Genomic DNA, 20,257 nt, shown 5'->3' on the forward strand with positions numbered 1-20,257 from the left:
TCAGCTTTGATCACAGGACTAAATTACATTTATTTTAAAACAGTTATTAATATATATTTTTTACTTTCTTTTTGATCAAATAAATGCAAACAAAAATCTACCCACATTTTTTACAAAGACAATATCTAACAATCATGTTGCTAACTTTTTACAAATGCGTATTTATGGCAGTCCTTAAGCTTTTCAGGCATTTTTCAATCCAACTTAAGCTGGAAAACTTTTGACTTCTTCAGTGTATAACTGACAATACTGGAAACCTGCAGCTCTGCATAAGAATGGCTCAGATCCAAGTAACTGTGTTGGGCAATACCTTAAATAGGCAGCAGCATTGTTCAGATTCACCAGAAGAAACCAAATCTATAAGCGTTGAATGACGCACCACACGACACCACCCATCCCACCCTCAGCATATAAAATGCACTGCGGGAAGCGCGTACTGTACAACTCACTGCACCGAGAGCACAGAACCAGCCGTTCTGGATGATACCAGCAAGGAGCATGGAGGTGAACACAACTGATAAAGCCCTTCTTTCAGTTGATGGCACCGCGACGCTCTCCAGTTGCAGCTATCATTCCGAAGCCACCGCAACAGTTGAAAAGCATTTGCAGTGCGCATCGCACTGGAGACATCCTGGGGTGGTGCGCTCCTCCAGCACTGGAAAGCGAACCTCGTCCTCTGAACGCAAACCACGGAGATATCTGGACCCCTTCTCCGCTTCTCAGCTCCATAAAACAAAGCATATGAGATATGAGAGTAAAAACGACGATCTGGTCAGCGTGAAACCCAGTCATTACAGGCGCATCGTTGTGCTCGGCGCGCCCCGAGTGGGAAAAACGGCGCTTATACGCCGTTTCCTCGGCGATGATGGATTCGAGGAACATTATAAGCCTACGACTGAAGACTTTCACAGCAAACTGTTCCACATCCGAGGAGAGAGATACCAGCTAGATATCCTGGACGCGTCCAAAGAGAGAGACTTCCCTGCCAAGCGAAGACTGACTATTCTGACCGGTCAGTATACATAGCCTACCGTTTTTTTTAATTCGATTAACAATATCTATGATTTACTAAGTTCTAATGTCTTGTTATGTCCTCAACAGGTGACATATTCCTGCTGGTGTTCAGCGTGACTGACCGAGAGTCTTTCACTGAGGTCTGCTCTTTACGCGAGGAGATTGTCACGGCCAAATCCAAGCTGACCAAGTCCAAAGAAAACAGACAGCTTCCACTTATAATCTGTGGCAATAAAACTGACTTAAACTCCTCGAGAGCTGTGCGACACTCAGATATCTGCCGGTTTCTCGGGGAGGACAGTGTCTCTTTTGAGGTGTCTGCTAAAGACTCCACCAACCTCGAGGAGATGTTCGAAGCCCTGGCGGTGCTGGGAGGGCTCCCCACAGAAACCAGACCCTCTCTCCATCGAGACATCTCCATTCACACGTATCAAGCGCTGAGCAGCAGAAAGAGAAACAAAAGAGCCGTGAATGAGCCGTGTGGGGCGGTGCAACCGCTCGCGCGTAGACCGAGTTTCAGTAGCGATCTGCGGCGCGTGATGGGGCCGAGCACCCCTAAAAGATGTACACCTATTGAGAGGTGCCAAATACAGTAAAAGAGTAACGCTATAGGGACTCTGTTTCAAACCTATGAATAATAATTATTCAGCTACGTAAGAATTATTATATTCTATAAGTCCCTGGCTGGACCAGAGGACATATTTCAAAGTATTTGTGCGATGTCTTTAAAACCCTGCAGGAAAAGCAGGCTTTATTATTGGTCTAAACTGGTCATTAGCTGGTGTAAACTGGTAGACCATTTGGAAGACCAGCAACAAAGCAGATAAATGTTAAAAATTAAGGTACTTTATTGGAATCTGTGGTTCTATGTTCTTTACTGTTCTTAGGGGAACCAAAAAATGGTTATTCTATGGCATTGTTGCAAAAATGCTCTTGTAAACTTTTTAAGAGTTAATATATACAACCACGCAGTAAAGTGTGGTAACCAATGACCTTAAATAACTAGTTATAGCCAATTTAAGTTTTGCCGCATGAGTTAGGCTTTACGTTGATTCAGTGCTGTTAAATGATATTTTGACTTATATGAATGACTTATATTATATGAATAAAACCATTTGTTACCAATTTTTCAGTGCAGTTCATGACAAGTTTGGACCAGTTTCAAATCGCAGATACTGACGCATGTATTCCCAACTGGGAAATGTTGTATAAAGGAATTATGCATGTTTTCTTTCTATTGACTGTATTATACCTCACATTTGTTTGCACGTTTCTACTTAGACAACAATAAAAGACGCAGTCACGCGCTGTTGTCTTTTTTTTTTCTTGAAAATGAATAAACCTTCATTACCTCAAATTTGTTTCCACTTTGTCATGTATAACAGACAACAATAAAATTGTCCTTAAGAAATAATGCGTCGTGTTTTCCCTCATTTTGCGTGAGTTTGTTCAGGGTCAATGCAAATAATGTATCCGCTAAAAAGTTTATTTTCAGCAAACCGGGTATGACAAACGAGAGAACCTAACACCACTTCAGTAATATTCATGAGTCATAATACTGTACATATTTATAACGTGTACCCCACCTCACCTCACTTTTGCAGCAGCGTCTACTTTTAGAACAAACCTCACACAATATGTCCATTTATGGATGAACGAAGAAAGTTGTGGGCGTTGAAGCCTTACTTCTCATCGTCTGCAATGGCTTGAGTCATCATCGTTGTGCTGGCGTAAAATTCTCTCGCATTAGTAAGAATGTGTGAATCCCTGACAATACAATCACGCTTTGCATAATAGACGTTACACAACACGATGCAGAAAGAAATTGAATCCTTTGAATATTCATGAATGCAATGCAGTGATTAATATGCCTGCAAAGAAATGACAAAACTCGATCAATAAAGACAAAGAAGCATTGACGTTTTAGCGCATCCATATTTGCATAATGATTTATATATTCAGAAGGCGCTCGATCAGCACCACGGACAGCGGACTGTTAGTTTGAAGGGGTTTCTGTCATTGTTTGTGTGTTAATAAATACTTTATCGTTGTCCATCTCTTATGTTTTGTGTCACTTGAATCCTAGACATTTATAGGGAGCGTAACAACAGCCTTTTGATAAGATAATGTCTCAACTAAATTGATGCAATATATTTTAAATGTGTAGGCCTACATGAAATAGCCTAAAGGGAGCAACAAGAATAATTCATGATTCTTCAGTGACCTTCTCTGACTGAGCATGTGGGTGGTTTGAAGAGGAGTAACTTTAAATGGCAGATGCAATATTAAATCATTTCTATGCATGTCGAATCAAATACCACTAAAGATGATAAAGCCCCCAGGATTAAATCACTTCATATTTCATAGATCAGACAAGCAACCAAGATCATTGTGTTAATCGTTTCACAGATTCCTGAATTATAGTTTAAGTATAAAAATAGCAGACAACCGCATGCATGTGTGACAGGTAGACTGTTTTTATTTTTTTCTCTGGTTCATTAGAATTAATTTGTTTATCTAAATGCTTGTGTACTACCTCTCGCCCACTGGCGCAGCGCTGCGTCTTGACATTGAGCACACCTGTGGGGCGCAATTACTGAGGCGCGTTGGGTTCTAGAGGCTTTATAAAAAGCATGTTTAAGTGTGGTCGTGTCATTCTCTCTCTATTATGTGTTCATGTTCTGTGGGCCGTAAAGGTCTATTGGCGTTTTATTTCCTGACGCTTTTCCCTAGTCGCCTGGTTTATTGCTCTCCTATAGACGCAATTCATGGTTTAATGATGTATTTGTTATTACCGTCTGTGTGTGTGTGTGTGTGTGTGTGTGAGGTTGCGAGCACAGTTAGCAAAAAGCCTACTGTAGAGTAAGATTATGGGTTTTTGTATGCCCATTCTGCTGTTTCCTATTTTTAGAATCATGAAGTCTCTAAGAGTCACTAAAGCTTTTAGAAAAAGATATCCTTGACAGTTTAACTGTTACAGTTTTTCTCGATTGCTTAAACACTATAACCAGGCTTTTGAACTAAAATTTCAAAACCATAATGCCATTTATCAAAAAGCACACCCATTTCACTGAACTATGAACACTATTCCCCTGTTTTGACACATTAGTCAGATTTGTTGAACTGTCACAGCAAAACTCTACACACAAATCCCTTCATTTCTCATTGCCTACACCACGTGGTCATTTAGAAAGCACTAGCATTCAAAATTGTTCACTCAAGTCAGCTCAGCTTCAGCTCAGTTAGCACACAATTACCCAGGTGAAAACACTAAGAGTCAAAATTGAACACACATCAGTCAGATCCTTCAATAGATAGATAAACGCTTATACAATCTTTTATAAAAGATAAAAATCCGTTTACTGAGTTTTGGAACAATGGATCCACAGAGAAATTAACCAATATGTCGATGAGGGAGAGGAAGAGGAGGAGGATGAGGAAAAGGAGGAGGAGGAAGAGGAGGAGGTGGAAGAGGATGAGGAGGAAGAGGAATAAGAGGAGGAGGAAGAGGAGGAGGAGAAGGAGGAGGAGGAGGAGGAAGGGCAAGGGCAAGAAGACAAGCAGTCTCGGATGAAAGCCACTTTAGTTGGCCATGTTCTTGTCCATGGTATGACTAAGGGAGGCTGGGCAACGAGTACAGCCAAATTTGAGTGGCTTCACCGTCGCCTCCATCATCAGAACCTTCAGGGAGGTGTGGTGGCAAACACATTTCTATCACTGAATAAGAGACAAACATTTCCAATTGTCTTTGATGAGGTTTATGTTCTTGCAAGAAAAGGCCAGCACAGCAGTCGTACAGTCACACAGAGTGGCTGCAGAGTGTGACAGTGAAGGGAGGGCATCCTTTCTCCTTTATAGTCTTGACTCCCAGAATGTTATCTTTCTAGGCCAATAATGGTATTTCAACCATATGTGGAACATTCTTAGACTTGTTCATCAAATTGTATCCTTGAGTGGAGGCATGTACCAACACTCTTTCCCATTCCAATACAATTCCATGTTTGAATAAGGTTTGTGTGTGCTCTTTTACTGTCATATGATGCTCACACACATCTTACGTAAGAGTAGGAGAGAGTAAAAAAAAAAGATGGGGGGAGGGAGGGCGGGGGACCACAAGCAACATGACTTACCAGTTTTGGAAATGTTGTTTTGAATTTATAGCACCAGTGTGTCAGACTATGTTGTAGTGTGTGTGTTTTTGAGGGCTTGTGTGTCCTGTCTGAGGGCAAAGTTTGGTTTTTCAGCAAGAGTGAATGGTTTTGAGTGTAGAGCTTCATTTTGACCTGAAAATAGGATGTTTGGGGAATTGGGTGAGACGTTATGGATTTGTGTTTACTGTTTTGAGAATACGAGGCATAGTTTCAAGAAATGTGTTTAAGCAATCGAGAAAAACTGTAAATACCAACAGTTAATCAGACACCATAATAATACAACATTAACAGAAGAAAAAGAAAAAAATCACATAATATCAGTGCATCCCAAAAGAAGAAAAAGCCTACAAACAAAAAATACCCGTTCTGTTAAAGGGATAGTTCACTTTGAAATTAATTTTTTATATGTTTTAGCTTACCTCAAGGGCATCCAAGATGTAGGTGTCTTTGTTTCCACAGTAGTTTCAATTTTGATATTTTTAGGTCAAACCGTTCTTGTCTGTCAGTCATATAATGCAGGTCTATGGTCACCACCTCAAAGAGCATGCACAGAGAAGTCCAAATTAAACATGATTTAATGACTCGTAAATGTAAGTACACATTGATGGCCTAAGACACGAAACGAGCGGTTTGTGTGAGAAAACGAACCGTATTTATATCGTTTTTACCTCTTGTAAACACAGCCACGTCCAAGTGATCTGAGGGCGCGGGCGCTTCGGTCTGCGCAAGCGCCGGAAGTGATCTCTCGCGTGTGTACGACACTCATCGTTTATACAGAGATTTCGGAAGCGTTACCTTTCACTGTGAAGATCTAAACATATTAAGATATACAGGAAATCGCAATGGAAGACGATTTCGATATATCAACAGACAACGTTGAATTTTTTTTTCGTACACACGCGAGAGATCACTTCCGGTGCTTTACGGCGCTTGCGCAGACCGAAGCGCCCGCGCCCTCAGATCACTTGGACGTGGCTGTGGTTACAAGAGGTAACAACGATATAAATACTGTTCGTTTTCTCACACAAACCGCTTGTTTCGTGTCTTAGGCCATCAATGTGTACTTACATTTACGAGACATTAAATCATGTTTAATTTGGACTTCTCTGCATGCTCTTTGAGGTGGTGACCATAGACCTGCATTATATGACTGGCAGACAAGAACGGTTTGACCTAAATATATCAAAATTGAAACTACTGCGGAAACAAAGACACCTACATCTTGGATGCCCTTGAGGTAAGCTAAAACATATCAAAAATTAATTTCAAAGTGAACTATCCCTTTAAGCTTCAGTACGCCTATCAAAGATTGTCGGGCATTAACATGTGGATATACAAACAGAGACTGTATAATATAGTTGGAATCACTTTCAGAACGATTTTTTTCCATGCTGATGAACGATAAAAACACTGACAGCCAATCAGAATCCATCCTTTTAAAGCGACAGAAAACAAAACTGCAGCACACACTTACAATAAACAGAATGATATCGTCCACTAGTGTGGAGGCAAATACAGTTATAGTTATTGTTCTTGGTGTGAACGGACCTTAACCGTCATGTAAAATTAACATTTTCTTTAAACCTTGAATACACATGTACACATCTTAATAATTATTTTTAAAGTAAATCGTAATTTACTTAAAGTCCCCTGCAGTGAATAATTTTATCCCTTAGTCATATTTGATAATCAAAATTGCGTATTTAAATGTAACTCTACTACACCCTTGTTTCATTTAGTATAAGCAGCTCTAAGAATATGCAAGTTAGCCCCGCCTCCACTCACTCACACCAGCTCAGAGATCCACTCGCTCAACTTTACAATAGTAAACACTGCACAATGGCAAGTTGAATTACTAGTTTAATTCAGACATATATGTTTGAACCAGAAACTGATTCAGAAGAAGTGGAAGAGTGAATTATACAGGCTCGTCTACAAGTCGATGTATCAAAAAGGTAAAGCGTTTTATGTATCGCTCTCTCTACAACGTCGGACACATAATGGCAATTGAATAATATGTTGCTAATTTTACACAAACCATATTCACATTCTCCATCTCAGAGTCAGACAGCTGCCTTCTAAAAATCAGCATCCTTCAAAATAATGATAGGAAAAGCCCCGCCCGCACGTTGACGGGATTGGTTACAAGTTGAGTTGAAATTAGGGGTGGTTTCAAACTGTGTCTTTGGTTCACTGCAGTTGTAAGGAGAAAATACTCAGCAATGGTGTTGACTGATGAATTTACACAAGGTTTGTCTTAAAGCATATACTATATATATAAAAAAAAACATAGACACACAGGCAACATTAAAAACTTGATTTTGTTTTTCTTTAAATTGGTGATGAAACAGATGCAGAAACAGATATTTTCTTCCGTATTGTGACGTACATCTAGCCTGGGAAAACCCAGACAACTTCCGGCAAATTTAGATTTGCTCTGAAAGTTAGTCTGGCAAAGAGCTCATTCAAGCTCATTTCCAATCCCCCGAAATCGCGGCACCAATCAGAAACGTTGGGGCGGGCTTTACACGATGACGACAGCGCTGGGATTTTGAAGCAGATTTTGTAGCCTACATTACAGAGATGGATGCCGCCGTCGAACATCACTCGTTCGAATCAGCTATCGCGTCTGTTTTAAGCGATTTGAACGTTTCCTTTTTGTTAAAAACCGAGCAAAGAACAACACTCGGAGATGTTTCTCCGCCGCTCTGCATTCGTCATCTCCTTCATCGCTCTGATTGGTTTTAGGTCTATCCGCGACGTCCGTTGGTGACGCCCCTCTGGAAATGATTTGTCTATGACGCTTTGCCAGACCATAACTCAGTTACAACTGAGAATGGTCTGGTTTTAACCAGGCTAACGTACATCGGCAAAGAAACAAAAAGCAGGATGGGAACTTGGTTTAATGCATTGGTGGTTGATTGGATTTTGAGATGTGGGCGGGGTTTAAGCAGACTAAATGATTGGAGAAGTCCTGCATATGTCACCATAGAGAAGTCTGTCATTTTCAATGGAAGATACAGTTATGACATCTTGATTAAACATCACAAGGTCAAAAAAAATTAAACATAAGCAAGGATGAATTGTTTACAATGAGACATGTATTTAGAAAATATAGAATTGAAATCCTCTTATATATATAAAGATCATATCAACCTGACTTTTTACTTTATGCACCCCGAACCCCCTTAACAAATTACACTGAATTTTAATTCAGAAATTAAAAGCATGTTCACATTGAAGAGGTGCATTCAAGTCATGTATGCAATGCTTTTTTAATGTTCTGTATTTGTGAATAAATTAATAAATAGGGGGGAAAAACACCTCACGTCATTGACACACGTTCCTTCTTCAAGAGTAAACTTCTTCAATCATGGATGCATTTGCTTCATGCTTACCTTATTACCCATTATCTCTGTCTCATGTTTCTCCGATGTAAACGGTCATCGGTCAACGGTCTGTAAAAGTCTGTGTTCCTGCTGATGTACAGAAACCCTGCTTTGGAAAAACGTCTCTAATTCTAGCAGCATTGTGGGTAAGATGCTGTCCAGTAACGCTAATCCTTCCCAGGAACACCGCAAACCCCTAAAACATCCAGGTGAGCATCAGGGGGGAATTGATGTGTAAGTGAAAATGTACTATCACACTTGGGTTACTTTAAAAGTAAAACAGTTTTGAAGCCGTTACCTGTCATTAAGCATTAGAAGCCCGCCTGCTTGCAATTCCTGGACGTTTTCTGACATCCCAAAAATGTGTTGGAGGTCAGCTTCTGGGCTGAATAACTCCCAGTGCTACACCATTTCATAAGAAAAAAAGATCAAATGCATTGGTCAGTTCATATAAAAAAGCATTAGCATTTCGACCTACCGTTACATATTAACATGTTGTATAAATAATGTCTTTTTTTAAAAAGCAAAACATAATTGGTTCGAAATGTGAGCTGAACTCTGTTGTGTTAAGAAGCGGCCCATTTTACCTGCAGGGTGATTCCTTCATTCATACGCAGACCCATGACCAAAACCTCCTCCAGCCTGCAGATACAATTATGATCTGATTCAATAACTCAGCTACAGATTGTGCGATTGCTTACACAGCTAGTTGTGTGTGGACTACATGTCAGATACACTTACAGGCCACGGTGGTCAAGCTGTATCCGACGGCGCGTCCCGTGACCGTGGCGCTGAACCTCTCGTATCCAAACATCTGGCTCTAAAGTCTGGGTTCGTGCTTCCCTCTGAGCTCCTCCCACTGCACGCGGCACAAAGCGCCCATGAGCCCCTGACAGATCAGGAGAAGTCTTTGTAAGATCAGTCTATCATAGTTTATACACTAACGTTCAAAAGTTTGAGGTTGGTAATATATATATTGAGTCTTCTGCTCACTAAGGTTGCATTTATTTGTAAAATACAGTAAAAAAAATCTGTAAAATCTGAACAGATTCAGTAAATCTGAAACAATTACAATTTAAAGTAACTATTTTTTTAAATGTAATTTATTCCTGTGATCAAAGCTGAATTTTCAGCATCATTACTCCAGTCTTCAGTGTCACATGATCCTTCAGAAATCATTATAATATGATGATTTGATGCTCAAGAAACATTTATTATTGCTATCAATGTTGAAAACAAGTGTGCTGCTTAACATTTATGTGGAAATGGTGATACTTTTTTCAGGATTATTTCATAAACAGAAACCGCATTTATTTGCATTTCTTAAATTTATTTATTACATTTATTAAAGCATATATTAAATAGAAATCTAAACGTAGTCACTGTCACTTTTGATCAATCTAATGCATTCTTGGTGAATAAAAGTATTAATTTCTCTCTTTTTTCATATCTTACCACAAATGTTTGAATGGTATCATTGATTCCACGAAAATGTTAAGTAGCAAAAACTGTTTTTAACATTGATAATAATAATTAGTGTTTTCTGAGCATCAAATCATCATATCAAAATGATTGGTGTTTTCCTTGATGTAAATTGCGCGAGCTTATTTTGTCCATTATTTCGAAAGATCTGAAAAAGCCCATAGATTTACCCGCCCATAGACCCTCCCCTAGAAGAAATCAGGACAGAAGTGGTTGAAAGTGGACAAAAGAGACGGATTAAAACACCAGGTGTAAACGGGAATACGTCTCCCTCGTCTACTTGTGATCCGATCAACCAAAACGCATCTTAATACCAGCGGTAAACGGGGCCTTAGAGTTCCATGACAAAACTAGATATTAGAAATATATATTTTATTTTCATTAGAAATGTCTTTACTGTCACTTTTGATCAATTTTGTGCATCCCTGCTAAATAAAAGTATTAATTTCTTTCAAAAAATTCTTTCAAAAATGTGCATGAATGTACCTGGGCCTACACCGATGTACTGATGTCCCCTCCAGTACCCGACATTGTGTTCGCTGACAGCGTTCTACAACGAGTACATAATCAATAAACCAAGAGTACACTTAAACATTTCAAATAATTAAAATAACATAGCATTTATTCATTGAGCAGGCACTTTTATCTAAAGCAAATTACAGTGCATGCCTGAGAATCAAACACATGACCTTGGTGTTGCTAGTGCTACTTCTTATTTTGATACTTTTTACAGTGTATAGGTTTAAGAACATTAATAGGAATTATAACTTACATTTTTGGCAAAGTTGGACACCTCATACTGGCAAAACCCAGCCTTCTCTAAAACTCTGCGTGCTGATTCGTACATGTCAGCAGTGACATCGTCACCAGGCACGTTTAGTTCCCCGGTTTCAACCTGTTTAAAAAGCTGGGTACCCCTTTCCAAAGTCAGCTGATACAGTGAAACATGATCGTCACAAACCGGCAGCAATTTCTCCAGCTCACTCTCCCATGACTTTACGCTTTGACCCGGAAGAGCAAACATGACATCTACAGACACACGTCCCGGGCAGAGCGTCCTGGCCTCTGACACTGTCCGGAGAGCATCCAGGGAGTTGTGATCCCTCCCTAGTGTCCTCAGGTGATCATCATTCAGTGACTGTGGAAAACAGCATTAGATCTATGGAGACTCTAAGTAAGCTACATAACATCTGACAGATTGTGGCCTGTGTGCAAGCAGCGTACCTGAATTCCAACAGAAAACCGGTTAACTCCTGCTAACATGAAGTCCTTCAGACTAGCTTTTCCAGCAGGTGTAGGATTCACTTCCAGAGTGACCTCTGCATCATCTGAGAGATGGGCGTTTTTGAAAACAGTCTCCAAGACAGCGGCGATCGTGGAGGGCTGAGCCAAACTAGGTGTTCCTCCTCCAAAAAACACTGAGCTGATCCTTGGGAACAGTACAGCACAAATTAAAGGGATAGTTCACCCAAAAATAAAAAGGGGACCTATTATGCCCCTTTTTTACAAGATGTCCCAGGTGTCCCCAGAATGTATCTGTGAAATTTCAGCTAAAAAATACCCTAGATATATTTTATTGTACCATGTTGTAAATTTGAGGAAGGAAAAACATGCTGTTTTCGTGCATGTTTCTTTAAATGCAAATGAGCTTTCCAGAAGGGGACGGAGCCTTTATAGCTTGTGCCTGGGATACCCTGCCAAAAACTAAAACATATTTGGTTTTGATTATCATCTCTATCGCAGTCACTCTCACGTGACATTGCAGTTCTTCATCATCATGAACGTTTAATATCTGCATGCGTTTTAAACCTGCATAAACTTCTGATATATGGTTTTCTGAGCGCACACATCCGAAGAACGCACACAGAGAGCTGGATGTCAGACAGAGCATTAAAGTAAGTAGTGAGTATTAAACTAAGTTCTCTTTCACATGTTAGTGTGCCGTCTGCCGGAAGCTAGTTATTTTAGTTGATAAAGTTTTAAATATGGATATTTTTTCTTACACGAACGCATCGCTTCACTTCAGAAGATCTTTATTAGCCCCCCACAGCCATGTGGACTGGAGCACTTTTATCATGGATGGATACGCTTTGATGGACTTCCAAAAACATATACCCATTCACTTCCATTACAAAGCTTGGAAGAGCCAGGACATTTTTTAATACAACTCCGATTGTATTCGTCTGAAAGAAGAATGCCATGTACACCTAGGATGATTAGAGGGTGAGTAAATCATGATGGGCTTATTTTTATTTTTGGGTGAACTATCCCTTTAACACGAAAGCAGCGTAATATACGTTACTTACTGCTGTATATACGGTATGCTGCTAATATGAATTAAACAACAAAATAAAAACAGAAAATCACTCACTGCTCTTATTGAATAACTTTAGTAGCTTTACTAAGAATACATTTCTATCTTGAATATTGCTGTTAAATGCTCCGGCGAAGAAATAAACATGGCCCACATTCTTCAAAATATCTTATTTTGTGTCCAACAGAAGAAAGAAACTCATATAGGTTTAGAATTTGATGGCAGAATTTTTATTTTTGGATGAACTGTCCCTTTAAATGAGTCACAAAAGCACTCTAAAGTTCAGCTTCTTGCATTTTAATATAAACTTAAACTAGAATACATTTTCATTTACTTGAAAATAACATGTATATTCCTTAAAAAGTGTATTATTTTCCGTAATAAGTTGTCCCTTTATAAGTGTGCTAATGTGTACTTTTTTCTCGAGGTAGGTATCTCTGTACTGACCGGGACACTTGGCTGAGTTGCAGTAAGGTTTGTGTCTCTTTCTGCAGACATTCTGTCATGACCGCATGGTTTTGACTCCGAGGAATATACTTGTTGAAGTTGCAGTAAGAGCATCTTTTCAGGCAATATGGCCACTGTAGAAAAGGAGAAATGCAGACAGATATATTAGGCTACATTTCACTTCTTTACATTTTGTCAGTGACTGGCTTTGACAGTCATATTTAGACACTCACATGGACATAAAGTGACGCTTCATCTGCGTGAGGAGGCAGCCTGTGAGTAGCGATAGATCTCAACAGTACAGAACAACCGAGCCCTGTTCCCAAACACTGCAGAGCCTGATGTTGTCTGAGGAAAGCTCGTCTCGACATACTGTACTCGTCAAGTTAGGCTTCCATGATGTGTGCTGCTTACTTCTGCCATGTTTTCTACACGGCGCTATTTCCCTGCAACACACCCTTTGTTTGTTTTGTGCAGAGCGGTTTTGTGTTACGGTGTTGATATTAAAGATAGTAAATGTAATAATACATTTTTCAGATGCCTGATTCATTGCCCTGCAACACCTCGAAATAAATACTTTTGGATTGACCATTTTGGAAATATTAATCGGAGATTGATTTGGACTTATAATAACAAATAGGCCTACTGTAGCCTATCAATGATAACGTTTATGAAATAAAATTATACATAAAATGTATCCAACAAACCAGTTCCTAAAAAGATATATAAATGACCTTGTTAATTTCTGAAACTATTTTGCATCTTTTCTTTGAATGTATGTATGTTAAATTCTTTTGGATTGATGTGGAATTATGTTAAGTGGAATTAAAATTCACATGGAGAAAAGAGATGTTATTTTTTTATTATGGCAAAAAAAGATATAGGCAAGAGTCACGGTTTTACGTTAAATCTTATTATACTATTTGGTAAGTTTTATGCACAAATGTAAATGGTCTGAAAGGATACCCAACATCTACCATTTGAAGGCTGACATGAAGATTTACTTTGAAACATTGCAAGGACTTTCAAACCGCAAATCAACCAGAACTATGGACATCTACAAAGAATTAAATTCCTCTTCTTTATTTTGATTATACACCTCTTTCCGTTATGTCTTCTTTTCTTTTTTCTTCTTTTTCCTTAATGTGTGAATTGATTTTTTAAATATCTTTGATATGAATGGTACCTTTAATGTTATTCATGTCTTATTATGCAATCATTTAGAGCATTATGTGAAACATTTGTATCTATTGTATTATTACATGTATAATTTTTTGGGGAAAAATGTTTGTTTTGTGTTTTAAAATTCACATGTTTTTAATAATAATAACAACAATAATAATAGCGCTGTATTATTATGAGGTGATGTTTTTGTTATTTACTTTTATATATTTTTTATATTTTCATTTTTATTTAGTTTGCCATCTGTAATCAAAGTGCATCTCATATTAAAATCAATCAAACCGTAAAAAAAAAAAAAAAAAGTGGAAGAAGAAAAGAAAAGAAACATGGCCCGATGGCGTGGCTTCAACATCATCCACTACAGTTGGGCCTATATGCACCATTTTGGTAGAAAATGCAGCAATTGTTTTAAATAAATCAATTCGAGGCCAAATTACTAAACATCTACCTATAACACATGTTTTTTTTATTTCCTTTTGTTTTGTGCTATCCATGCCGTCTGTAGTTTCCTTTGTTTAAAGTCCCCCTATGGTGAAATAGCTTTTAATGTTGTTTATTTATGTGGTGTTTTTAATATTCTTTAGGACAAACCATGTGCAAAAAAAGTCAACACCATTGCTGAGTATTTTCTCCTTAAAACTCCAGTGAACCAAAGACAGTCTCAACAACGAGTGGATCTCTGAGCTGGTGTGAGTGAGTGGAGGCGGGGCTAATTTGCATATTCATAGAACCAGGAATACTAAATGAGTCAACGGTGTAGAGTTACATTCAAGCTATTTTAAGACATTAATAATTTTTTTCAAGAAAAAAAAATGTAATTTTGGTGATCAAAGATGAATTTTAAAGGATACAATTATTGACTACAGGAGACTTACAAAAAATCTTCACCCACAATGTCTTATTTATTTATTTGTTTGTTTTTTATTCCATTTATTCCATTTATTTAAATCCACTTTTACATCTATTAAGATTGTACTTTTAAGAATTATGTAATACGCTGTTCATTCATCTCTTAGCCATGGTCCGTTATGTTCAGTCGTAGAGGATGTTTTGATCAATACACATTGATAGTATTAGTAGGTCATATAAAATATAAAGGAACATAAACCCTTAGTGCCAGACATCACCCAATATCATAATCTTTAAAAGGACAAGCAATTAAAAACCACAGAGAGGACTACAAACCATGTACAGCCCATACAACCAAACAAAAATTACTTATATTAATAATTACTCTGTCATAGTGTTGGTGTAAATAATTTATACCAACTATTAAACCAAACACATGACCAATCAACTTTTCTTGTGCCCTATAGCTGATCAGTTGTGTTTGTTAACCTAATTTATAAAAAAAATTGGTATACTGTTGTCAGTTGAAAACATTTTTTTTTGTTAAAAAAGGACAGGGTTAGTTAGTGTTTAAAGTTATAAGATACACGCATTTCATACAACACAAAAATCTTAGAAACACTCAAAAACTATAAACAGCATAAATCATATATAAACAAAATGTATTTTCTGTCAGTCAAAACTGTGATGCCATATGATGCAACTCATGCAGTCAAAATCGAAGTCATGTGTTTGTGTGGGGTGGGGTGTTTTGGGCAAGTGCATGAGGGAATTCAATTCCCCATGTCTCCAGGCCTTATTCCATCCATGTAGAGCTTGTCCATTGTCAGCAGAGATGAGAAAACTACTGCAATGTGGCATCTGACTAATATTATTTTTAAAAACTAAGAAAGAAGCTTTTTGTATCAGAACAACAAAAACATACCATCAAAAAACAGTAAACCAAAGCAGCCTCAGGAAACATGCCTAAAAGAGCAGGTAAGTTTAAAATTACTTCACAACATGCATTGTGTGCTTAACTGTATATATAACAGTACTTGCAGATTATGTGATATTCTATTTAAAGAGTGTGTACATTCATGTCTATGTTTCTTAATGCAATTAAGTACACTTTTAAAAAGTGAACTGTAAAAATGTCAAATTTAAAATCACTTTTTAACATTTTGTCATGCTTTAGAAAAGTGCACTTATTTTGATGTGTTGATTAACAAGCACATGAAAAGTACTTGATCACAATTTTAACTGTAGCGTGTTGTTTGATATTACATGTGAAGTTGATATATTTTAAATGTACTAATTTGCACCTTAATATTTATGTATAATACATAAACATAAACATTTTCAATAGAAATGACATGAAAGTATATTTTAGTTTACCATAAATGCTTGTCAGTACATTTAGTATAACTTTAACCATATTTCAAAGACAATAGAAGTAATTATGAAATTACATATAAAGATGTTAGATGTACAAGTCAGTGGGTTCAACTAACTGCATTTTATATACATTTATAATACTTTTAATTTATTGTAAATAACATGCAATTAATTATTAATCTGAAAACATTAAATAATTAATTCTTTATACTTTCATTTAAAGTATATTATTTCTGTAATAAGTTATGCTTTTAAAGGTATGTTAATGTTTACTTTTTTCACAAAGGTATGTCTGACTCTAAATGCATGTATGAATTTTGAACACATGTACTGCATATTAAATTTCTTTCTTATTTAATCAAAAAGTCTAATTTACAAGTAGTGTTATATTATTACAAAATATACATGTATAACAAAACAGAAACATATATTTTAAAAATGATTATTATAAAATATTCAACTTGTTGGTAACATCACTGTAAAATAATATAAAGTACATTTTAATCTTAAAGGAATAGTTTAAAATATATAAATTCTGTCATTATTTACTTGCCCTCATATATTGTTCCAAATCTGAATTATTTTCTTTCTTCTATGGAACACAAAGGGAGATGTTTCATGCTGCTTCACACCTTGAAAAAGTTTCAAATAGGACAAAAAGACCCATAAGAGTAGCCCAGTGTGTGCTATACTCAGTCTTCTGAAGTCGTATACAGATATTTTGGTTTATTGACAAAATAACCACAGAAATGTACAGAATAGATTCCCCCCAACTGCAGCTCTCAAATGCCATTCTGCATTTGAACTGGAGTGTTTGCCAAACAGTTGGAGTCAAACCATTTTTTAAATATGGCTCTGGGGGTGTCAGGCGTTGCAGAAGTAAATCCAAAAGAAGAAATGCACAACACAGAATTAACAATAAACACAGTATTTAATAATCCAGGAAGGGCGATAGAAAAACACAACGAACATAACTTCAACACGAGACAAAGAACAGAGGAGAACACAGGACTTAAATACACAGAGGATGATGATTAACAGAATGGAGAACATGTGAGGATTAATAAAAATAAAAAACTGTGGAGTTTTCGTGACAAGCGTCCGAGGTGGAGCCGTCCGAGGTGGAGCCAGGGTGCCAGAGGACCAAGGCGGAGCCAGGGTAAAGGCGGAGCCTGACGGAGTCGAAGCGTGTCTGAAGACCTGCAAGTCTGTGGCGCAGGCAGAGCGACGTCTTACCAAGACAGAGCTGGAGGGACGCGGGAGCCCTGTGGTGCAGCAAGGACGATGGTCTCTGGTGGAGCCGATGGAGGAAGGAGCCAAGGCGAGCCGACAGGTCGACGGGCCAGGTGAAGTTACGGGATCGACAGCTGGAGATCCTTTTGACTAGGCAGAGCTGGAGACTGGAAGACCCGAGGCAAATCCTCACAGTAGAGTGGCGTCAGGGAAGGAGCCGAAGGATTGAAGGCAAACAGCCAAAGTGGGGCAGAGGAACTGGCTGACTTTGGAAGAGGAAGTGGGAGAGGGAGGCTGGGTGGGATCTCTGGAGACACAGGACAGGAGTCTTGGAGCTGGGCTGGACCCGTGGTGACAGGAGACTTCGGAGATAATCCTCTTCCAAATCTTCATACAAATTTACAGAGGCAAGCTGCAATAACTTTCAGCAGCGGGGGTGTGGGCGGGGCTTTCCTCCATCCCCTCCTACACCGCTAGCACTCCCACTAGGACGGACTGTGTTGCCGGCTCACACAGCTGGTTAGACTTCTCATTGGGCACAGGCCCTGTGGCGATGGTCGCTCAGTCCATTCTTCTGGCTCATTCATCGTGGCAGGCTCTGGCTCCACGTCTGCGATGGGCTCAGGCGTTCGCTCCGTGCAGAGTGGGTCAGGTGGATGGCTGGGCTCTGGATCTGGAGTGGGGCTGATGTCGTCCTCAGTGGGGCAGATGAATGCTAATCCGTTATTCACCAACACCCTCTCCTCAAACTCTCGAAATTCTCTAGAGGACCAACACCAGGCAGGCATACCTTAAACTGCTAATTTAGGCTGGTTAGAAAAAAACACACACGGAGCAGTCGGGGAAGGTGGCAAGACACACTAGGTCTAGAAAGTCACTGGTATGGTCCTCGAGATTCTTGTTTCCTTACTCTAGACAGAGCAGATTGAAGGCCAGCAAGTCCATATTTTAAATCCTTATTTCAGTCTTGTGTTCTGTCAGGCATGGCAGTAGTAAATCCAAAAGGAGAAATGCACAACACAGAATGAACAATAAACAGTATTTAATAATCCAGGAAGCGTGATACAAAAACACAACAAACATAACTTTAGAACAAAACACAAGACAAAGAACAAAAACACAGGGCTTAAATACACAGAGAATGATGATTAACAGAATGGAGAACAGGTGAGGATTAATCAAAAACCATAGTAAAAAACGAGAACTCAAGACAGTGACAATGACAAAGAAACTAAACAAGCCAATGAAACTGACCATGAATGTGATAGGGGAAAGATTTTCAGTGAATAATGAATTAAATTTCAGCCTGACTTTCAGCCTAACTAAGCCTGAAAGAAGAAGACTTGGAATATAGTGCACAAGACATATGGACATTCTTGTATGGTGTTTGCGTCCATCTTGACATGGTGTTTTTGAGTTCCACTGGGGAAAAAAATACAGCAAATGGGTTTGAGACAATGTGAGGGTGAGGTAATAATGACACCATTTTCATTTTCAACTATTCCTTGTGTTCAAATCACTGTGGTTTTTTTTCCTCCTAGGGTTTGGGGATGTGGAACTAAGGATATTGGTTATCGGGAGCAGTGGGACATCCCAGTTCCTTCTCACCAACTTCATTTTGGGAAGGGAGCAGTTCTCTGGGGATGTTTATGGCATTACATACAGCCAGAAAAATGTGGGAGAGTTTGTAGGAAGACGGGTTGCAGTAATCAACGGACCGAACATGTACAACAAAGACCTGTCCAAGTCCAAAATGAGGAAAGAGCTGAGAAGATCAATGTGTTTGTCGTCTCCCGGACCTCATGCAGTACTCATCGCATTCGACCTGGAGAAGATCTGCCCTAATGACATGAAGACTCCCAAGCTGGTTACGAATAAATTTGGAGAGAATGTTCTAAATTACACAATGGTCCTCTTGGTTTACGATGGGCATCTTAGAGGCAGAGCGCTTAACGACAAGGTCACGCGAACCGACTGGCACCTGCGGGAGCTTGTGGAGCAGTGCAACGGCCGCTATCATGTCTTCAGTAAGAACTGGAGGAACCACGCCGGGAACAGGGAGCTCCTACATAAGATCGAGCGGATGCTGCAGGCAGTGGGTGGACAACATTACATTAACCGATCTTACAAGAGGGCAGAGGACAGCATAAGAACCGAGGAGAGAAAGCTACGCAAGAAGAGAAACTCTGAGATCAAGAGGACGTGCCAGGAACTGGAGGAGCAGTTTCGGGGGGATGAGCTGCGCTGGCAGATGGACAACTACAATGCAAGTGTCGGGGCAGAAATCAGGGACAAGGCCGAGCTGCAGAATAGCCGGCTCAGGACTACACTGGCTGTGGGACTAGGACTGGGGTTTGTAGCTGGAGCAGCCATGGGAATGATCGTGGGCTCTGTGGAAGGGCCGGCAGGAATGGTAGTGGGAGGGGCAGTGGGAGGGGTTGTGGGCGGGGCATCGGGTGCCGCTGCACAGCTGGCCATTCAACACTTGGATGACAGAGTGGGATCACAAACAGCCAACTTTAATGCAGCTTTTATTAACCGCTTCTTTCGGGCACCTCCGGTCTGAATACAGAAAGATTACGTTTCTTTGAAGTGTGCCTGGAACTGCAAAAATAATCCCTGCATCTAAATGTTCCTACTTGCTTACTATACAAAGCATTCTTGAATTACAACCATTTAAGTTCGGATTGTGCATTTTCATGTTTATTCAAAAAAGGGGGCGCGACACTTAGGAGCCATTTCAAAAAACAGTCCTAAGAAAACTCTGTGTTGATAGTTCAAGATGTCCACCAGTGTATATGAAATCCAAAGTGCAAGTG

General features: G+C 39.1%; 3 protein-coding genes across 3 annotated transcripts; 2 read left to right on the forward strand and 1 right to left on the reverse strand.

Moving 5' to 3' along the window:
- Nucleotides 1–242: 242 nt before the first annotated feature.
- Nucleotides 243–1,610, forward strand: rasd2a (RASD family member 2a). Its single transcript, XM_056251871.1, has 2 exons — nucleotides 243–1,012; nucleotides 1,102–1,610. Exons 1-2 carry the CDS (start codon nucleotides 481–483, stop codon nucleotides 1,608–1,610), a joined length of 1,041 nt encoding a protein of 346 aa, XP_056107846.1. The 5' UTR covers nucleotides 243–480.
- A 6,884-nt stretch (nucleotides 1,611–8,494) lies between these two features.
- On the reverse strand, nucleotides 8,495–13,205 carry rsad1 (radical S-adenosyl methionine domain containing 1). Its single transcript, XM_056253477.1, has 9 exons — nucleotides 13,031–13,205; nucleotides 12,798–12,931; nucleotides 11,261–11,465; nucleotides 10,809–11,174; nucleotides 10,523–10,586; nucleotides 9,296–9,443; nucleotides 9,142–9,196; nucleotides 8,853–8,956; nucleotides 8,495–8,750 (listed from the first exon to the last, which is right to left on the reverse strand). Exons 1-9 carry the CDS (start codon nucleotides 13,166–13,168, stop codon nucleotides 8,609–8,611), a joined length of 1,356 nt encoding a protein of 451 aa, XP_056109452.1. The 5' UTR covers nucleotides 13,169–13,205; the 3' UTR covers nucleotides 8,495–8,608.
- Nucleotides 13,206–15,736: 2,531 nt separating this feature from the next.
- On the forward strand, nucleotides 15,737–20,004 carry LOC130087238 (GTPase IMAP family member 9). Its single transcript, XM_056253486.1, has 2 exons — nucleotides 15,737–15,806; nucleotides 18,980–20,004. Exons 1-2 carry the CDS (start codon nucleotides 15,791–15,793, stop codon nucleotides 20,002–20,004), a joined length of 1,041 nt encoding a protein of 346 aa, XP_056109461.1. The 5' UTR covers nucleotides 15,737–15,790.
- Nucleotides 20,005–20,257: the final 253 nt, after the last annotated feature.

Source organism: Rhinichthys klamathensis, unplaced genomic scaffold (genome assembly GCF_029890125.1).
Source record: "Rhinichthys klamathensis goyatoka isolate OS25496 unplaced genomic scaffold, OSU_Roscu_1.1 h1tg000004l_1, whole genome shotgun sequence".
In the NCBI taxonomy this organism is placed as follows: domain Eukaryota; kingdom Metazoa; phylum Chordata; class Actinopteri; order Cypriniformes; family Leuciscidae; genus Rhinichthys; species Rhinichthys klamathensis.